The 19,494-nt window shown below is 30.8% G+C and overlaps 3 protein-coding genes and 1 pseudogene across 3 annotated transcripts; 3 read left to right on the forward strand and 1 right to left on the reverse strand.

Annotated features, from left to right (window-relative positions):
- The first annotated feature begins 3,669 nt into the window (after positions 1-3,669).
- Positions 3,670-4,149, forward strand: LOC132927319 (jerky protein homolog). The gene has a single exon (XM_060991835.1). It carries the CDS (start codon positions 3,670-3,672, stop codon positions 4,147-4,149), a length of 480 nt encoding a protein of 159 aa, XP_060847818.1.
- On the forward strand, positions 4,150-4,938 carry LOC132927326 (jerky protein homolog-like). Its single transcript, XM_060991847.1, has one exon. The coding sequence runs from the start codon at positions 4,150-4,152 to the stop codon at positions 4,936-4,938; it is 789 nt and encodes a 262-aa protein (XP_060847830.1).
- A 701-nt stretch (positions 4,939-5,639) lies between these two features.
- On the reverse strand, positions 5,640-12,544 carry LOC132927336 (uncharacterized; annotated as a pseudogene).
- On the forward strand, positions 7,246-10,012 carry LOC132917419 (piggyBac transposable element-derived protein 2-like). Its single transcript, XM_060978151.1, has 3 exons — positions 7,246-7,654; positions 7,856-8,035; positions 8,095-10,012. The coding sequence occupies exons 2-3, from the start codon at positions 7,868-7,870 to the stop codon at positions 9,712-9,714; spliced, it is 1,788 nt and encodes a 595-aa protein (XP_060834134.1). The 5' UTR covers positions 7,246-7,654; positions 7,856-7,867; the 3' UTR covers positions 9,715-10,012.
- Positions 12,545-19,494: the final 6,950 nt, after the last annotated feature.

Consider the following 19,494-nt stretch of genomic DNA (forward strand, 5'->3'; position numbering starts at 1 on the left):
AATTTAGTATGCAATTAGGGTATGCTGACAAATTTATCCCGCAAAATCGAGTCCCTGATAACTATTCTGATAAGAATTTTTATCAAGTCTCAGTCATTCAGATCCCGTCCAGTCGTTTAGACATTTATAGATCCAATACATTTGAGACATTTGTTATTATGACGGTATTTTTAGTCATGAAATTTTTAATTCAGCATTTATTCAACTTATATTTTAATTAGCAAAAAAATTGTATTACGTACTATATAGAATCTATATTATAGATGACAAAAATATTGTACATTTGTATCGGAATTAAATTTATTACACTGTTTTTGTATATTCTTATGTCCTATACGCCATAGTTACTAGGTAAGTATTAGGTACCTAAAAATCTTTATTATAATAAACATCTCAGCTCCGAAATTGCAAATATTATACATAGGTACATCAAACGTGAGTGGACGCAACAGACATTAATATTTAGAAGTAAATATATTAACTACACACAAGTTAATATTATATTGTCTAAAGTTATATTCTAATTATAGGATTACATTTTATTGAACCCGGTCTTCTTGTTCTTTTACCAACTATTACACTATTGTATTGATGATTGATCGCTGTGCAGGATCCGATTATTATCGGTACCACAATTATTTTTCAAACGACGCAGTAAGTTTGTTTCAATCCTGAGATAAATTTGAGGAAAATTGATAATAAATAAGTTAACTTAACTCTTTACTTTAAAATAAAATAAAATATTTTATTCATATAATGTGCTCGTATGGGTAATAATTATCGTATCCGTATTTGTATTTGGAAAAAAAGCTACGGAAAAAATCTCTAGATGAAATACGTTAAAAATAATGAAATTATTAGGTATAATGATAAAAATGTTTAATCGATTTTTTATGGCAGTAAACCACAACATTAGAAAACACCAATGCTATTAAATACAATTTTACTTATACTCATTTTATTACTTAATATATTACTTTATAATTTATATATTCATAGAACACCTTGTATTCTTGTTTATTAATTTTTATTTTTTAACTTAGTTTTAAAAAAAAAAATTAGGCTGACTTAAACATTACTGCAGTTAAATTTCTTTATTATATATCTCATATTATAGGTAAATTTTCACATTATATAAATTATATACGTTGTTATATGCCAGAAATCAATAAGAACCTTTGGAAATCATATTGCGTAGAAAAACTATTAATTAATTTAAAGTATTTTAGCTGTAAAATAAAAAGTACCTACCAATATCTATAGGAGTTATGCATAACAAACAAAAAAAAAAAATGTTATCTAGTAATAATAATGTGTAACATGTAAATAATTAAAGGTATTTTAGTATTTATATAAATTGTACAAAAATTATTTACAATAATTGTATAAAATTAAATCGTTTTAATATGAACTAGCGTATAATATACAGAAAAGTAATAGACATAGGTTTTCCTATAGAACTTTTACTCCAGGATTAATTATTCATACTCTCTAGTACATTTTTAATATATACATAGGAATATTGGTACGTATTATTGTCGTAATTCTATATTAAAATTTATTTTTCGATTATTATATAGATAGTAGGATGTATTCTTTAATATGTATATTATTACTTATTTAATATTTTAGTATTAAAATCATTAGGTATTGAAAGAAGATAGAGGTAAATATTTCAAGTTTATCAAAACATAAAAATTTAAAAAGTAAGGAAAACGCTTATACAGTTTTCATATACATTAAGTTAAATAATAAAAATTAAATATTAAACGTTTCAGAGAGGATAACCATGCAAGTTATTCTGTTGAAATATTAAATAGACAAAAATTAAGCAATAATTTAAAACACAAGGCAATAGACGATCTCTTTGATGAGACATCTAAACGAATTCATAGAGAATTATCAAATGATGTATCAACATGGACAAAGGACGCAATACGCAATTATAAATTATAATGTAGTACTCACTGTAGTTGTTAAATATTATTGGGACGCAATTTGTTTACTGCACGTCTACCACTACAATTATTGATAAAATAATAGCCGCTTACGACTCTAGTATTGTATGGTGTATAATAAAATAATAATAATACCTCCACGTGTCTGTGGTTGGATGCCTAAATTATAAGTTATGATAAAGGTAACAGGTAGGACAAGCTATGATTAAAAGAATAACAACAAACGAATTTTTCATACGCTTTAAACAAGTAAGGGGTACCTAGTAAATTACACAAACTTTGCAAGTTTTAGATTTTAATTTATGTATGAAAGCTTTGGAAAAATATTCAGGATATTAGACGATTTAAAATTTAAAATTGTCAAGAACCATAAAATTATGATGTATTTTTTAAATTCGGTTAAATAATTTGATTGTTGCCCGTTTGTTATTTAAAAAGGGTGGAAGCATAATATAAGAAGACTACAGTGTTATGTGTTATGTGGTTTGTCCGTTGAAAGATCTATCATTTTGTGTATTGTTTTCGTTACATGTAAGATTGTCACTGTTATTAGTATTGTTATTGTTTTCGTTATTTGGTTCGTCATTTCTTATCGGAATATGTATATTTGGAGTATCACCGTGGGTGTGTATTTGTATACTGTTAATAGAAGACCATCGATTTTTTCGAATGTATAACCACTACCTTTACCTTCATAAACTTCCTCTTCATTCAGTAATGTAGCGAATGCCTCCTCTAATAATAACTTTATATCTGAATCAATGAAAATTGGTCTAGCCGATGTTTTGAAAGACCTGTTTTGTGAAGAGTTGTTTACATTAGGCAGGTTGTATGTAGCTTCAAGTTTTAAATTAAACTTAATAGGAGTGAAGGTGACAATTGTTTTTAATAAATCGATTAATTCTAGTTTTAAAGAACCGAAAAAGGAAATATAATTTTCGAAATTATTTAGATTTTTGGCATAATACCATACGATTTTTCGACTATGTGCCGATTTAACTTCAACAAAACCTGGTATATTAGCTTTATCCATACGAGCTTTTTTCGTTTTAATACGTGATGGTGTATTTTCTACGTGCACGCGCTTTTCTCCTACCATAGTCGTATAAGATTCTATTTTAAAAATAAAAATAAATAAAATCAAGCGCTGATAATATATAAAGAGAAAAAAAATCTTACCTGGATCATCGCATAAACCAGCATCCTCAACATGATTCAAAACTTCCAAGCACATTTCATCATACCCATCATCAGAATGTTCATTGAATACATTATTTTGAGTCCGATTAGAGGACCCTGCTGACTGATCTGGCTCTATAATATTCGGGGCGATCTCTATTTGTCTGGGTTGTAATATTATTTTTATATTTATCCTCTTCTCCTCATCCGTCTTCATCAGTATCGTCTCGAAATCTGCATAAATTACTATGGGGTGTCTAAAATGAAAGACGGAGCGAACTTAGAATATGTGTTGTGCAGTTAAACGTCTGAAAACACACTGACTGGACTATCATCCCTTCTTGGGTAGGGTACCTGCAGTTGATCTTGTTTAATTTTTGGGGGTGGTACTCAAATATCCAATGTTATAAAATATATTTACAAAGGAAGGGTACGTGACATTCAACAATACATTTCAACCAATCTTAATGCTTATACTACGTTTTATAAAAAACGGATATTTAAAATATAACAGACAAGATTTAAAAATAAAATGTATAATATTAATAAGGGGACCAGCTACAGTGTCATCTCAAGACAATTTGGTATAGGTGTATCTACCATCAGTGATATTAAAAAGATCAAGGAAAAATTAGAGAAGTTTGTCAGTGAAACGGAAAACGGTCCAGGTAAGCGTAAAACGTTAAAACAACCGGAGAATCCAAATGTTGAGAGTGCAGTTTTCATGTGGTTTATTCAACAAAGACGTTTACACGTTCCAGTGAGTGGTGAAATGCTTTGTGAAAAAGCACGATCTTTTCACCGCCAATTCTCAAAAAATAACCATGCTTTTAATGCGTGCAAAGGTTGGTTAGACAACTTTAAAAAGCGTCATGGGATAAGGCGTCTCAAAATTTCCGATGAAAAACTTTCCATCAAACCGTTCCAAGAAGAATTTAAACAACTTGTCATACAAAAAAAATTTAAAGCAGAACAAATTTACAATGCTGACAAATCTGGATTATTTTGGTGAATGTTGCCTGACCACACTTTAGTGTCATCTACAGAAAAGGCCGCTCCCGGTAGAAAAATTATGAAAGAAAGAGTCACTTTTATGCCTTGCGCAAATGCGACGGGCAACCATAAACTTCGTTTACTTGTTGTAGGAAAAGCTCACAAGCCTCGTGCATTTAAATCGGTTACACTTCCTGTGTACTACCGAGGGCAGAAGAATGCGTGGGTTACAAGAGATTTATTTTTAGATTGGTTCAACACTGAATTTGTTCCTAGCGTTCGTCGTCATCTTTCTTCAATTAATTTTCCTATGGAAGCTGTATTGCTATTGGATAACTGCCCAGGTCACCCATCTGTAGAAGAACTTCGTAGTGAAGATGGCAAAATTTTTGAGAAGTTTCTTCCACCAAATACAACTGCTCGTATTCAACCAATGGATCAGAATGTTATCCAAAATATAAAATTGAATTACCGAAAAACTTTACTTACGAACATTTTGGCGGACGAAGAAAACGGAAATGACTTGGTGGTAGCTTTGAAAAAAATCAATCTTAAAGATGTTGTTTTTAACTTGGCTAACTGTTGGTTATCTGTCTCGTCACATCTGATAAAAATGTCATGGATAAACCTTAGTCCACACCTGGTTGCTGTGAACGAAACTACTGAAGTTCAGGAAGGCAGCATTATCTTCACCCCACTTTTAGTCAAGTTGACTCCAAACACAGTCATCTCTGAGGATGAAATTCAACAGTGGGCATTCGTTATGCGGCATCTGCATCCGGCTCCGAGTCCCGTCAACGCCCATTAAACGTTAATAATATTGTTGTGGTTATAATATAAAAGAACATAAAAATATTAATATTATTATCATCAACTAGCTATAGAATACGGTGATATCGAGTATGAAGAACTAAGTAGAATATTGAATTCATTAAAGTTTGGTTGCATTTACGTCAAAGGCGAACAGAAAAAACAAGTTCCTATGGAATATATACCACACGTTGCACTCATCAACATCGATGACTTGGGCTGCCCTCGTTTGGATCAAATATGTGATGATGAAACTTTACCTTGTTGTATTTTCCATATGGAATTTAATCCTAAACAATGTACATTTTATAAAATATTCACACTAAGAAAGTGGTTTGTAAATAATTCTTAAATATATAACAATAAACATAATTATATTTTAACATTGTTTTTTTATTTTTATGGCAACATATATGTGATAACGTTTATCATAATATATAAGGTTATAGATTACATTTACAAAATATATAACAATATATACACGGTATTTACAAATTAGAAATATATATATATAGTTTTAATTATTTAGTCATGTCTTCCCGTAGAAGTAATCTCATTAAATCTTTCTCAAAGTCATCCCATTCACGACCATCAGCATATATCTCATGATCTGGCCAATCAAAAATGTGCTTGTTATCATCCCTATAAAATTATAAATATAAGTAAAATAATTTGAAAAATATAAAATAATTTAAAAACTTACTCTAAACTATAATGACTGTGAGCCAGTGTATGTATTTTATCGTCTAGCACCACTCTTTTGTCATCGTAGTTGTTGTATGCCAATTTATTTATTCGTATGGTCATCAACTGGTGTTTGAATGATCTAATCTATACATTATCTCGGTACGCCTCCACTCCAGCTTGGTCAAACAAACACCTCCTATGGTCCTCCAACGTCATGTGGTTTTTAACCACATGCTGCCTTACCCCCTTGGCCTAACTGTTGTTAGGACATTACAGTAGCTCGATTACCTCAACTATTTTATCTCGTGTCTTACAAATTATTCTGGCCTATCCTGCCCGACCCAGTCGCAAATCTTTTACGTTTTTTCGTTTTCACACTGCTCGTAGTTCCGGCACATCGCAATCACCACTACTGACGATGGCTTATTTCACGCGCAGTCACCGTAACAAAAGTACCACACCAGAACCTCATCCATCTGCATCCGGCTCCGAGTCCCGTCAACGCCCATTAAACGGTAATAATATCATTATGTTCTTTTATATTATACCCACAACAATCTATATATTGTACAGACATATCAAAAACGTCCACGGTAAGATAAATATTTTTAATTTAATTATTATTGTTTTTATTAATTTAATATTTATTTTATAAGCTGTAACACGCATCCAGCCAGTATTACAACCCAGACAAATAGAGATCGCCCGAATATTATAGAGCCAGATCAGTCAGCAGGGTCCTCTAATCGGACTCAAAATAATGTATTCAATGAACATTCTGATGATGGGTATGATGAAATGTGCTTGGAAGTTTTGAATCATGTTGAGGATGCTGGTTTATGCGATGATCCAGGTAAGATTTTTTTTTCTCTTTATATATTATCAGCGCTTGATTTTATTTATTTTTATTTTTAAAATAGAATCTTATACGACTATGGTAGGAGAAAAGCGCGTGCACGTAGAAAATCACCATCACGTATTAAAACGAAAAAAGCTCGTATGGATAAAGCTAATATACCAGGTTTTGTTGAAGTTAAATCGGCACATAGTCGAAAAATCGTATGGTATTATGCCAAAAATCTAAATAATTTCGAAAATTATATTTCCTTTTTCGGTTCTTTAAAACTAGAATTAATCGATTTATTAAAAACAATTGTCACCTTCACTCCTATTAAGTTTAATTTAAAACTTGAAGCTACATACAACCTGCCTAATGTAAACAACTCTTCACAAAACAGGTCTTTCAAAACATCGGCTAGACCAATTTTCATTGATTCAGATATAAAGTTATTATTAGAGGAGGCATTCGCTACATTACTGAATGAAGAGGAAGTTTATGAAGGTAAAGGTAGTGGTTATACATTCGAAAAAATCGATGGTCTTCTATTAACAGTTGTTGTAATGTTGTATATATAACGGAATATACGAGGCGGGAGTCAACAAAATATACCGATTCGAGCTTGTGTTTCTCATTCTACACTGAATATATTTATAAATATAAAATACATAGTTGACAAATATCGGTCGCTCCTGCAAATGCGTACACCGAGAAAAATCAGTTGCCGGTCTTGCCGATCAAAAAAGCAATCGAGAAAAACAAGTCATTAGTTGTAAAATCAGTTGTAAATTATGAAAGAAATTAATTATTTGATCAGCTAAAAATATTAAGATAAATTAAAGAAGAAAATTCAATAATAGGTATGTCAATATTACTCACGTTAGGTTATATGTATATCGAATGGCCAAAGAGAAACTAATTTATTAGCAATAGTCCAACGATCAAGCTATAACCCTTTCAGACCCAGTGATGCCATATGGAATCATAATATTTAGTATTTTTTCTTATTTTTATGATGAGCCCAATGATTCCATATGGAATCAATTCTTATAAGAAATTTTGTGTTCTATCCATTGGTATCACTGTTTTAACGATAAAGTGATCATTGATAATATTATTATCAGTTGTTGTCAAATTTTTTCAACCGTTACGACGGGAACTACTTTTAGATTTATTTCCTCAATTTTCGGTAAGTAATTTATATTTTATTATGCTTGCAATTACATTTTCTTATGTAAAATACGCAGATTATTCTAAAAATGTCTTTAGTTTAATTGTGTTATTGTTATTTTGGCTGTTACGAGAATGTTATTTGATGATTCCAATTGGCATCATTGGTTCTATACGAGTATATATTTTATTGTGCAAATATTACTTTCATTTTTTTCAGTAAATTTATACTATGGCTCTAAATGATGCTGAAATAGAAAACCTCCTTAGAGGAGATATGTCTGATATAGAAGATTTTAATGATGATGAAGATGATCTCAATGAAGAACAAATTATTATTCAACATATTGCTGAAATTACAGAGTTTATAGATTTGAATAATGCTGAAATGGACAATTTGGTAAATAAATTGTAATTTTTATTATGTTTATTGTTTCTATAATATCTTTTGAACTTAAGGAAAGAGAACAATGCCTCTTAGATGGTGAAATATCTTTAACACAAGATTTATTAAACAAAAGTGACAATACTGAAGAAGCTGATGTTGAAAAAGAAAATGAACAGTTACCAGCTAATTGGGTTACAGGTTCTTGGGAAAACCAAAAATACCCATTTAATTCTATGATGTCTGCTCCCCCTGTAGAACCACATACTCCATTGGAGTATTTTAAACAATTTTTTGACTCAAAAATTGTAGAAAATATTGTTTATCAAACTAATTTGTATTCTGTACAAAAAAATGGCAGTAGTATTAATACAAATTCAAATGAAATGGAACAGTTTTTTGGTATGCATATGTGTATGTCTGTCATTAAAATGCCTGCTTACAGAATGTATTGGGCACAGTATACAAAATATTCTATGATTAGTGACACAATGTCACGTAATCGATTCACTGCTTTACGTACACATGTACATTTTAATGACAACACTAATTGTTTTCCATCTACAGATATTAGACATGACAAACTTTTTAAAATTCGGCCATTTATTGATGCTATACAACATAATTTTAAATTAATAGAACCTGAAGAACATTTGGCAATAGATGAAATTATTATACCTTTTAAAGGTAGAAGTTCTATGAAGCAATACAACAAGTCAAAACCGCATAAATGGGGCATCAAAATGTTTGCTTTGGCTTCAAAATCAGGTATAGTACATGATTTTGAAATTTATGTTGGAAAAGGGACAGTGAAGTCAAGTACTAATCTTGGGCTAAGTGGAGATATTGTGATTCGTTTATCTGAAATAATACCTAAGAACAAGAACTTCAAGCTGAGTTTTGACAATTGGTTTACTTCATACAATTTGATAGTAAGTTTAAAAAATCATGGAATTTTAGGTGTTGGAACTGTTAGATCGAACAGGTTATCAGGGTGTCAGTTTGAAAATGATAAAAACCTCAAAAAGTCAGGAAGAGGATCTTATGACACAAAAATCGATACCACAAATGCAATTGTTGCATGTAAATGGTTTGACAATAAAACTGTGCATTTAGTTTCAAACTACATTGGTCCAGAACCTCTTGATCAGGTTCAACGTTGGTCAATGGCAGATAAGTCAAGAATACCAATTGAAAGACCAGCTATAGTCAAAGAGTATAACTCTTTTATGGGTGCTATTGATTTGCATGATATGCTGGTTGAGATTTATCGAACAGATATTAAATGTAAGAGGTATTACATTAGAATTATTTTTCATATTATAGATATGTGTATAGTGAACAGCTGGCTTATGTATAAACGTCATTGCAAACAGTTGAATATAATAAAGCATGATTCTTTACTAATATTCAAGATGAATATTGCATTAGGTCTACTGAAGGCTGGAAAAGACAAAATAAACACAAGAAAATCTTCTTTGACACCACCGAGTAAGAACAGATACAAGAGATCAAATGCACCAGTTCCAGATGTGAGATTTGATGGTTATCAACATTGGCCTGAACTATCTGATGACAAAAAAAGATGTAAATTTTGTGTTCAACCATACTCCAGAACAAAATGTTCAAAATGCAATGTGGCTTTATGCTTTAATTCTAGTCGGAATTGTTTCAAAAGTTACCATGAGAAATAAGTTTCTATTACTATTGATTGATATTGTTATTTTTATTATTATTTATAATTTATATACAACAAGTTACTATTTTAATTGATATTGTTATTTTTATTATTATTTATATACAACAAGTTACTATTTTAATGTGATAAATTGTTAAAAATGTGATGTTTTAATATTTTGTAAGAAATAAAGTTATTTTTTGAAAAGTTTAAAATGAGTACCCCTATGTTCCCAATGATGCCACATGGCATCAGGTCTGGAAAACTTTGAGCTTTTCATGAAAATCAAAAAAAAAAAATTTTTTTTTCTTATTTGAGCTCTATATAGTAATATTAGAAAAAAAAAACCATACAATTTTAAGTATTTCTAGTAGTGGGCCTGAAAGGTTATATGGTTATATAAGGTTATGTTATCACGTTAGGTTATATGTATATCGAATGGCCAAAGAGAAACTAATTTATTAGCAATAGTCCAACGATCAAGCTATAATGATCAGAAGTTTATACAAGAAGCTCATATTAGATAAAACTGATTACGAAAACCGTGAACCCATTAAGAATTGCATTCTTCCTTGTTGTAACAATGATAGATGTTTGTGCGCAATTCAAAATACATTTAAGGGAAGATTAAACATTATAAGAACACATGTTAAGAAATTATGATTTTTTTCTAGCAGTACCAATAATTTAATACATAGGATATACATGAAGTTTCCTCCCCAACTTTACCACATTCGTTGATACAGTTCTTGTTGTAGAGAAACCTGTAACTAATGATCCTGTTATCAAAAATAAACAGTCATCGTTAGAAACACCATTGTCTGCAGACGAAACTTTTCAATTTACTGCTGAAGGGGCCATTTCAAATTTGTCGATAGACAATTTATTACTGTGTCTGGAACTAATTTTTACTAAGGATCTCATAGATAAAAATTATCTTAAGATCTCAATGACTGGTGAGTTGCAAGAACTTACGAAACGAGAACATATTCCGAAACGGATCAAATCCAAGAAAAATAACATATTCCGGTGGCTGATCAACTCCGAGGAGAAGGACATATTGCATGACTCTTCGATGCGTTTAAAGAAGTTTCAAGATACATAGATGTATTCTCCACAAGTACAGCACGCGTAAGGTTACATATAAAAAAAAAAGCCTAGAGGACTTCATGATTAAAGAACAGGAAACGTTAGATAAGGAGAGAAATTTTATTGATTTTTCTGATTTTTTATGATAAGCACATTTATCATAAAGTGGTAGGTTTTTCGTTTTTCTAAAAATATCTAAAGGCCGAGGTTAGGTTAGAAAGGTGACTTGTTAAATTCACACGATAAGCTTCTAAAAATTAGTTTACGCGATGCCACAGCTTGTGTTTCTCATTCTACACTGAATATATTTATAAATATAAAATACATAGTTGACAAATATCGGTCGCTCCTGCAAATGCGTACACCGAGAAAAATCAGTTGCCGGTCTTGCCGATCAAAAAAGCAATCGAGAAAAACAAGTCATTAGTTGTAAAATCAGTTGTAAATTATGAAAGAAATTAATTATTTGATCAGCTAAAAATATTAAGATAAATTAAAGAAGAAAATTCAATAATAGGTATGTCAATATTACTCACGTTAGGTTATATGTATATATTATACCGTTTGGTCGAGGATTTTGGTAACTGTTAATACTTCATTGTCATTGTTTGCTCATTAGCACATTTTAGAGTCAACTCTCGCATACGAAGCACATCCGCCAACTTATTAGTATTTTGTCCATTATCGGACAGACCATCCATAAGTAGAAAATAGATACACTTCATGGTCTTCAAAAGACATATGATTTTTAACCACATGTCCTCGGACCCCTTTAGTCTTGATTATTTCCTCGCCATCCATAATATAAGCGTATGATTTTGCCTTCAATGCACAGAACTCGCTAATTAGACGCCCATGAAACCGGAGAATAGACCTTAGGTACCTAAATGAAAGGTCTTCAATTGAATTCACATTGCATAGTATATGTCACCATCTTGCAAATGACTGTAAAAACCCAATTTTGTCTAGCACTATTTCATCTTCTAAACGCGCATATTAACACCGCTTGCCAAACTCAGAAATTTAGTTCTACTATGTATATAGTGTTGTCAGCTTAAAATATTAAGATAAATATAAGAATGAATAAAATATAACAGAAGCACAAGAGAAGCTTTTAACTAATGATTCAATTATCACAAATAATCGGTCTTCATCGGAAACACCATTGTCTGCAGACGAAACTTTTCAATCCACCGCTGAAGAGGCCATATCAAATTCTTCAATAGACGATTTAACACTGTTTCCGGACCTTACTTTTTAATAACGATCTCATGGATAAAAATTATCTACAGGTTTCAATGACTGGTGGGTTGAAAGAACTAACGAGGTTAACCTGTGTTTATGCATACCTTACAGAATCGATTTACAGACCGTTACCGAGGGAAGAAAAACAGAAATAAGATAATATTACAGTATTAAATAAAAAGATACGCCCATTATACAAAAAAAAGAACCAAACCTAGTAAAAATAGTGTAGTTGAGAAATTACACAATAAAAACACATCGCATTCTTGGAAAGTAAAAACATCCAACAAATTGGAAAAACCACGATATGTTATCATCGGATTTCAGACTGATAGGAAAAACAGCTCGAGCAAAGTAACCTCATTTATCGATCATTGTAAAATTAAAAACTTGAAGGTTTATTTAAACGCCGAAGTATTCCCGTATGAAGATTTCCAAAGCGGCTTTACCAAGAATAAGATTGCTAAATTATACCACGCATTACAGAGTTTCAAAAATCTTACTATGGACATGGCAATGTTACATCTCTATTGTCCAGATCTAATTTCAAAAATCTTTGTCCGATTATAATTGTTGACATGAGCAGACAAATCGACGACGTAAAAACGCCAACTGATAACCTCGGGATTTAAACGGAAACCGACGAAACGTTTCCAGCTTCCACTTCAGTTTATTGTTTGATATTTCATGACCAAATTATAACTTATAATCCATTTAATGGAGAAGTAAGAACCTTGTAAATATTCTTTTTGTAAACCTTAATATTATAGAACCTTGTAAATATTTATTGTTAACTCAAATTTTATTTTAAAAAATGAAAATACTTTTTTTTTTTCAATATCATGTCTTTTTATTTTACATAAATTATTATTTTTTCTACAAATATTAAAATAGTCGACGCTTTACTTTACGCAATGGCGTTGGGCGTCCGGTATAAGTTGATTTTTGATCTCTGTGTATTGAGAAAATCTGGCCCATCATTTTTGTCGAATGACTGCAATAGACTTTGACTTTCATCGGATGACCATGGACAATCAGCCTATTTATGCTAATCAACTCAAAATGTACGCAGCCAAAGAACAAGCCGAACTTTGGGAGATTCGTAGGAAAGTGAAATGGTCCACGAACACCCGATGAAAGTCAAAGACTACTGCTGTCGTTCGACAAAAATGACGGGCCAGATTTTTTCAATAAAGAGATCAAAATCAACTTTAGCCGTACACCCAACGCCATTGCGTAAAGTAAAGCGTCGACTATTTTAATATTTGTAGAAAAAATAATAATTTATGTAAAATAAAAAGACATGATATTGAAAAAAAAAAGTATTTTCATTTTTTAAAATGAAATTTAAGTTAACAATAAATATTTACAAGGTTCTATAATATTAAGGTTTACAAAAAAAATATTTACAAGGTTCTTACTTCTCCATTAAATGGATTATAAGTTATAATTTAGTCATGAAATATCAAACAATAAACTGAAATGGAAGCTGGAAACGCTTCGTCGGTTTCCATTTAAATCCCGAGGTTATCAGTTGGCGTTTTTACGTTGTCGATTTGTCTGCTCATTTCAACAATTATAATCGGACAAAGATTTTTGAAATCAGATCTGGACAATAGAGATGTAACATTGCCATGTCCATAGTAAGATTTTTGAAACTGTATATGCGCGGTATAATTTAGCAATCTTATTCTTGATAAAGTCGCTTTGGAAATCTTCATAGGGGAATACTTCGGCATTACAAATTGTAAAAAACAATTACCTATTTTTTTTAAGGATACAAATAATATCCCATGTCAACCAACTATAACATTTATTATGAATACTCAACAAAGCAATATAAATGAAGTAAATATATTTAGAAACAATAAATAATTATTAAATAATTTTTAAAAAACTTAAGAGCTCATATAAAAATAAATCTCCCTTTTTTAAAGATGGATGAAATAACACCAACAAAAAAAACAGAAAATCATTAATTTGTATACGTATACTTGTGACTAATGTACAAATTAATATTGTCATCAAAAAAATTTAATTGAACACAAAAAAGTTGCTCATCCAATTGCTCCAGCAATTGAAATCATAGTTCAGTGCGCCATGTGTTTATTTACTGCCACATACAAAAATATGAATATACACCATGAAAAAGATCATAATATTTTACAAAATGTAAATTGTTTGGAATTGGAAAGCATTGATGATTTTAACAATTGGAAACGTGATATTGAACTATCCACTCAGTCATTGTATGTCATAAACTTTGGTTCCTCTGTAAAAGGAAATCAAATTTATAGTTATTACAAATGCCACAGAAGTGGCTTCTATAATTCAATTAGTACAGGCCAACGGCATTTAAAAACACAGGGTTCTAACAAAATAAATGGGTACTGTCCAGCAGGTATTAATGTTATAGAGTCAAATGTAACCAAAAAATACCGCTAAATTTAATGGCAATCATATAGGTCATGAAAATTAAATAGGACACTTGCCTTTAAATAAATATATCGGAGGTGATATAGCATCTAAAATATTACAAAACATTCCGTTTGAAAGAATTTTTGATGAAATTCGTGATAATATTGCCAACAATCATTTAGAAAGAACTCATTTACTAACTTAGAAAGATTTGTATAATATTGAAGCATCATATAATCTTAATAATGAGGCAGTACATCATTCTGATGATGCTACAAGTGTTGGAGCATGGGTGGAAAAACTAAAATCCGATGACAAATTAAGCCTTGTTTATTAAAAGTCACAAGGTCAAATTGACACTAATCATATACAACTAAAAGAAGATGACTTTTTTTTGCTCATACTGAATGATTATCAAAAATCCATGTTAAGCAAATTTGGATATGATGTTATTTGTATTGATGAAATGCATGGGATGAATTCATATCATTTTAATTTGACAACAATCATGGTTCTTAATAATTTAAGAGAAGGATTTCCACGCTGTTTTATGATAAGTAATAGAGTTGATGAAGTGGTCTTGAGAATATTTTTTTCTAAGATAATAATATGATAATATTTGACAATTGAAATAAACAAAATTATCTTCAGTCTATTGCGTCCATATCGAATGGCCAAAGAGAAACTAATTTATTAGCAATAGTCCAACGATCAAGCTATAATGATCAGAAGTTTATACAAGAAGCTCATATTAGATAAAACTGATTACGAAAACCGTGAACCCATTAAGAATTGCATTCTTCCTTGTTGTAACAATGATAGATGTTTGTGTGCAATTCAAAATACATTTAAGGGAAGATTAAACATTATAAGAACACATGTTAAGAAATTATGATTTTTTTCTAGCAGTACCAATAATTTAATACATAGGATATACATGAAGTTTCCTCCCCAACTTTACCACATTCGTTGATACAGTTCTTGTTGTAGAGAAACCTGTAACTAATGATCCTGTTATCAAAAATAAACAGTCATCGTTAGAAACACCATTGTCTGCAGACGAAACTTTTCAATTTACTGCTGAAGGGGCCATTTCAAATTTGTCGATAGACAATTTATTACTGTGTCTGGAACTAATTTTTACTAAGGATCTCATAGATAAAAATTATCTTAAGATCTCAATGACTGGTGAGTTGCAAGAACTTACGAAACGAGAACATATTCCGAAACGGATCAAATCCAAGAAAAATAACATATTCCGGTGGCTGATCAACTCCGAGGAGAAGGACATATTGCATGACTCTTCGATGCGTTTAAGGAAGTTTCAAGATACATAGATGTATTCTCCACAAGTACAGCACGCGTAAGGTTACATATAAAAAAAAAGCCTAGAGGACTTCATGATTAAAGAACAGGAAACGTTAGATAAGGAGAGAAATTTTATTGATTTTTCTGATTTTTTATGATAAGCACATTTATCATAAAGTGGTAGGTTTTTCGTTTTTCTAAAAATATCTAAAGGCCGAGGTTAGGTTAGAAAGGTGACTTGTTAAATTCACACGATAAGCTTCCAAAAATTAGTTTACGCGATGCCACAGCTTGTGTTTCTCATTCTACACTGAATATATTTATAAATATAAAATACATAGTTGACAAATATCGGTCGCTCCTGCAAATGCGTACACCGAGAAAAATCAGTTGCCGGTCTTGCCGATCAAAAAAGCAATCGAGAAAAACAAGTCATTAGTTGTAAAATCAGTTGTAAATTATGAAAGAAATTAATTATTTGATCAGCTAAAAATATTAAGATAAATTAAAGAAGAAAATTCAATAATAGGTATGTCAATATTACTCACGTTAGGTTATATGTATATATTATACCGTTTGGTCGAGGATTTTGGTAACTGTTAATACTTCATTGTCATTGTTTGCTCATTAGCACATTTTAGAGTCCACTCTCGCATACGAAGCACATCCGCCAACTTATTAGTATTTTGTCCATTATCGGACAGACCATCCATAAGTAGAAAATAGATACACTTCATGGTCTTCAAAAGACATATGATTTTTAACCACATGTCCTCGGACCCCTTTAGTCTTGATTATTTCCTCGCCATCCATAATATAAGCGTATGATTTTGCCTTCAATGCACAGAACTCGCTAATTAGACGCCCATGAAACCGGAGAATAGACCAGGTACCTAAATGAAAGGTCTTCAATTGAATTCACATTGCATAGTATATGTCACCATCTTGAAAATGACTGTAAAAACCCAATTTTGTCTAGCACTATTTCATCTTCTATACGCGCATATTAACACCGCTTGCCAAACTCAGAAATTTAGTTCTACTATGTATATAGTGTTGTCAGCTTAAAATATTAAGATAAATATAAGAATGAATAAAATATAACAGAAGCACAAGAGAAGCTTTTAACTAATGATTCAATTATCACAAATAATCGGTCATCATCGGAAACACCATTGTCTGCAGACGAAACTTTTCAATCCACCGCTGAAGAGGCCATATCAAATTCTTCAATAGACGATTTAACACTGTTTCCGGACCTTACTTTTTAATAACGATCTCATGGATAAAAATTATCTACAGGTTTCAATGACTGGTGGGTTGAAAGAACTAACGAGGTTAACCTGTGTTTATGCATACCTTACAGAATCGATTTACAGACCGTTACCGAGGGAAGAAAAACAGAAATAAGATAATATTACAGTATTAAATAAAAAGATACGCCCATTATACAAAAAAAAGAACCAAACCTAGTAAAAATAGTGTAGTTGAGAAATTACACAATAAAAACACATCGCATTCTTGGAAAGTAAAAACATCCAACAAATTGGAAAAACCACGATATGTTATCATCGGATTTCAGACTGATAGGAAAAACAGCTCGAGCAAAGTAACCTCATTTATCGATCATTGTAAAATTAAAAACTTGAAGGTTTATTTAAACGCCGAAGTATTCCCGTATGAAGATTTCCAAAGCGGCTTTACCAAGAATAAGATTGCTAAATTATACCACGCATATACAGAGTTTCAAAAATCTTACTATGGACATGGCAATGTTACATCTCTATTGTCCAGATCTAATTTCAAAAATCTTTGTCCGATTATAATTGTTGACATGAGCAGACAAATCGACGACGTAAAAACGCCAACTGATAACCTCGGGATTTAAACGGAAACCGACGAAACGTTTCCAGCTTCCACTTCAGTTTATTGTTTGATATTTCATGACCAAATTATAACTTATAATCCATTTAATGGAGAAGTAAGAACCTTGTAAATATTCTTTTTGTAAACCTTAATATTATAGAACCTTGTAAATATTTATTGTTAACTCAAATTTTATTTTAAAAAATGAAAATACTTTTTTTTTTCAATATCATGTCTTTTTATTTTACATAAATTATTATTTTTTCTACAAATATTAAAATAGTCGACGCTTTACTTTACGCAATGGCGTTGGGCGTCCGGTATAAGTTGATTTTTGATCTCTGTGTATTGAGAAAATCTGGCCCATCATTTTTGTCGAATGACTGCAATAGACTTTGACTTTCATCGGATGACCATGGACAATCAGCCTATTTATGCTAATCAACTCAAAATGTACGCAGCCAAAGAACAAGCCGAACTTTGGGAGATTCGTAGGAAAGTGAAATGGTCCACGAACACCCGATGAAAGTCAAAGACTACTGCTGTCGTTCGACAAAAATGACGGGCCAGATTTTTTCAATAAAGAGATCAAAATCAACTTTAGCCGTACACCCAACGCCATTGCGTAAAGTAAAGCGTCGACTATTTTAATATTTGTAGAAAAAATAATAATTTATGTAAAATAAAAAGACATGATATTGAAAAAAAAAAGTATTTTCATTTTTTAAAATGAAATTTAAGTTAACAATAAATATTTACAAGGTTCTATAATATTAAGGTTTACAAAAAAAATATTTACAAGGTTCTTACTTCTCCATTAAATGGATTATAAGTTATAATTTAGTCATGAAATATCAAACAATAAACTGAAATGGAAGCTGGAAACGCTTCGTCGGTTTCCATTTAAATCCCGAGGTTATCAGTTGGCGTTTTTACGTTGTCGATTTGTCTGCTCATTTCAACAATTATAATCGGACAAAGATTTTTGAAATCAGATCTGGACAATAGAGATGTAACATTGCCATGTCCATAGTAAGATTTTTGAAACTGTATATGCGCGGTATAATTTAGCAATCTTATTCTTGATAAAGTCGCTTTGGAAATCTTCATAGGGGAATACTTCGGCATTACAAATTGTAAAAAACAATTACCTATTTTTTTTAAGGATACAAATAATATCCCATGTCAACCAACTATAACATTTATTATGAATACTCAACAAAGCAATATAAATGAAGTAAATATATTTAGAAACAATAAATAATTATTAAATAATTTTTAAAAAACTTAAGAGCTCATATAAAAATAAATCTCCCTTTTTTAAAGATGGATGAAATAACACCAACAAAAAAACAGAAAATCATTAATTTGTATACGTATACTTGTGACTAATGTACAAATTAATATTGTCATCAAAAAAATTTAATTGAACACAAAAAAGTTGCTCATCCAATTGCTCCAGCAATTGAAATCATAGTTCAGTGCGCCATGTGTTTATTTACTGCCACATACAAAAATATGAATATACACCATGAAAAAGATCATAATATTTTACAAAATGTAAATTGTTTGGAATTGGAAAGCATTGATGATTTTAACAATTGGAAACGTGATATTGAACTATCCACTCAGTCATTGTATGTCATAAACTTTGGTTCCTCTGTAAAAGGAAATCAAATTTATAGTTATTACAAATGCCACAGAAGTGGCTTCTATAATTCAATTAGTACAGGCCAACGGCATTTAAAAACACAGGGTTCTAACAAAATAAATGGGTACTGTCCAGCAGGTATTAATGTTATAGAGTCAAATGTAACCAAAAAATACCGCTAAATTTAATGGCAATCATATAGGTCATGAAAATTAAATA

This window comes from Rhopalosiphum padi, chromosome 1 (assembly GCF_020882245.1).
Source record: "Rhopalosiphum padi isolate XX-2018 chromosome 1, ASM2088224v1, whole genome shotgun sequence".
In the NCBI taxonomy this organism is placed as follows: Eukaryota; Metazoa; Arthropoda; class Insecta; order Hemiptera; family Aphididae; genus Rhopalosiphum; species Rhopalosiphum padi.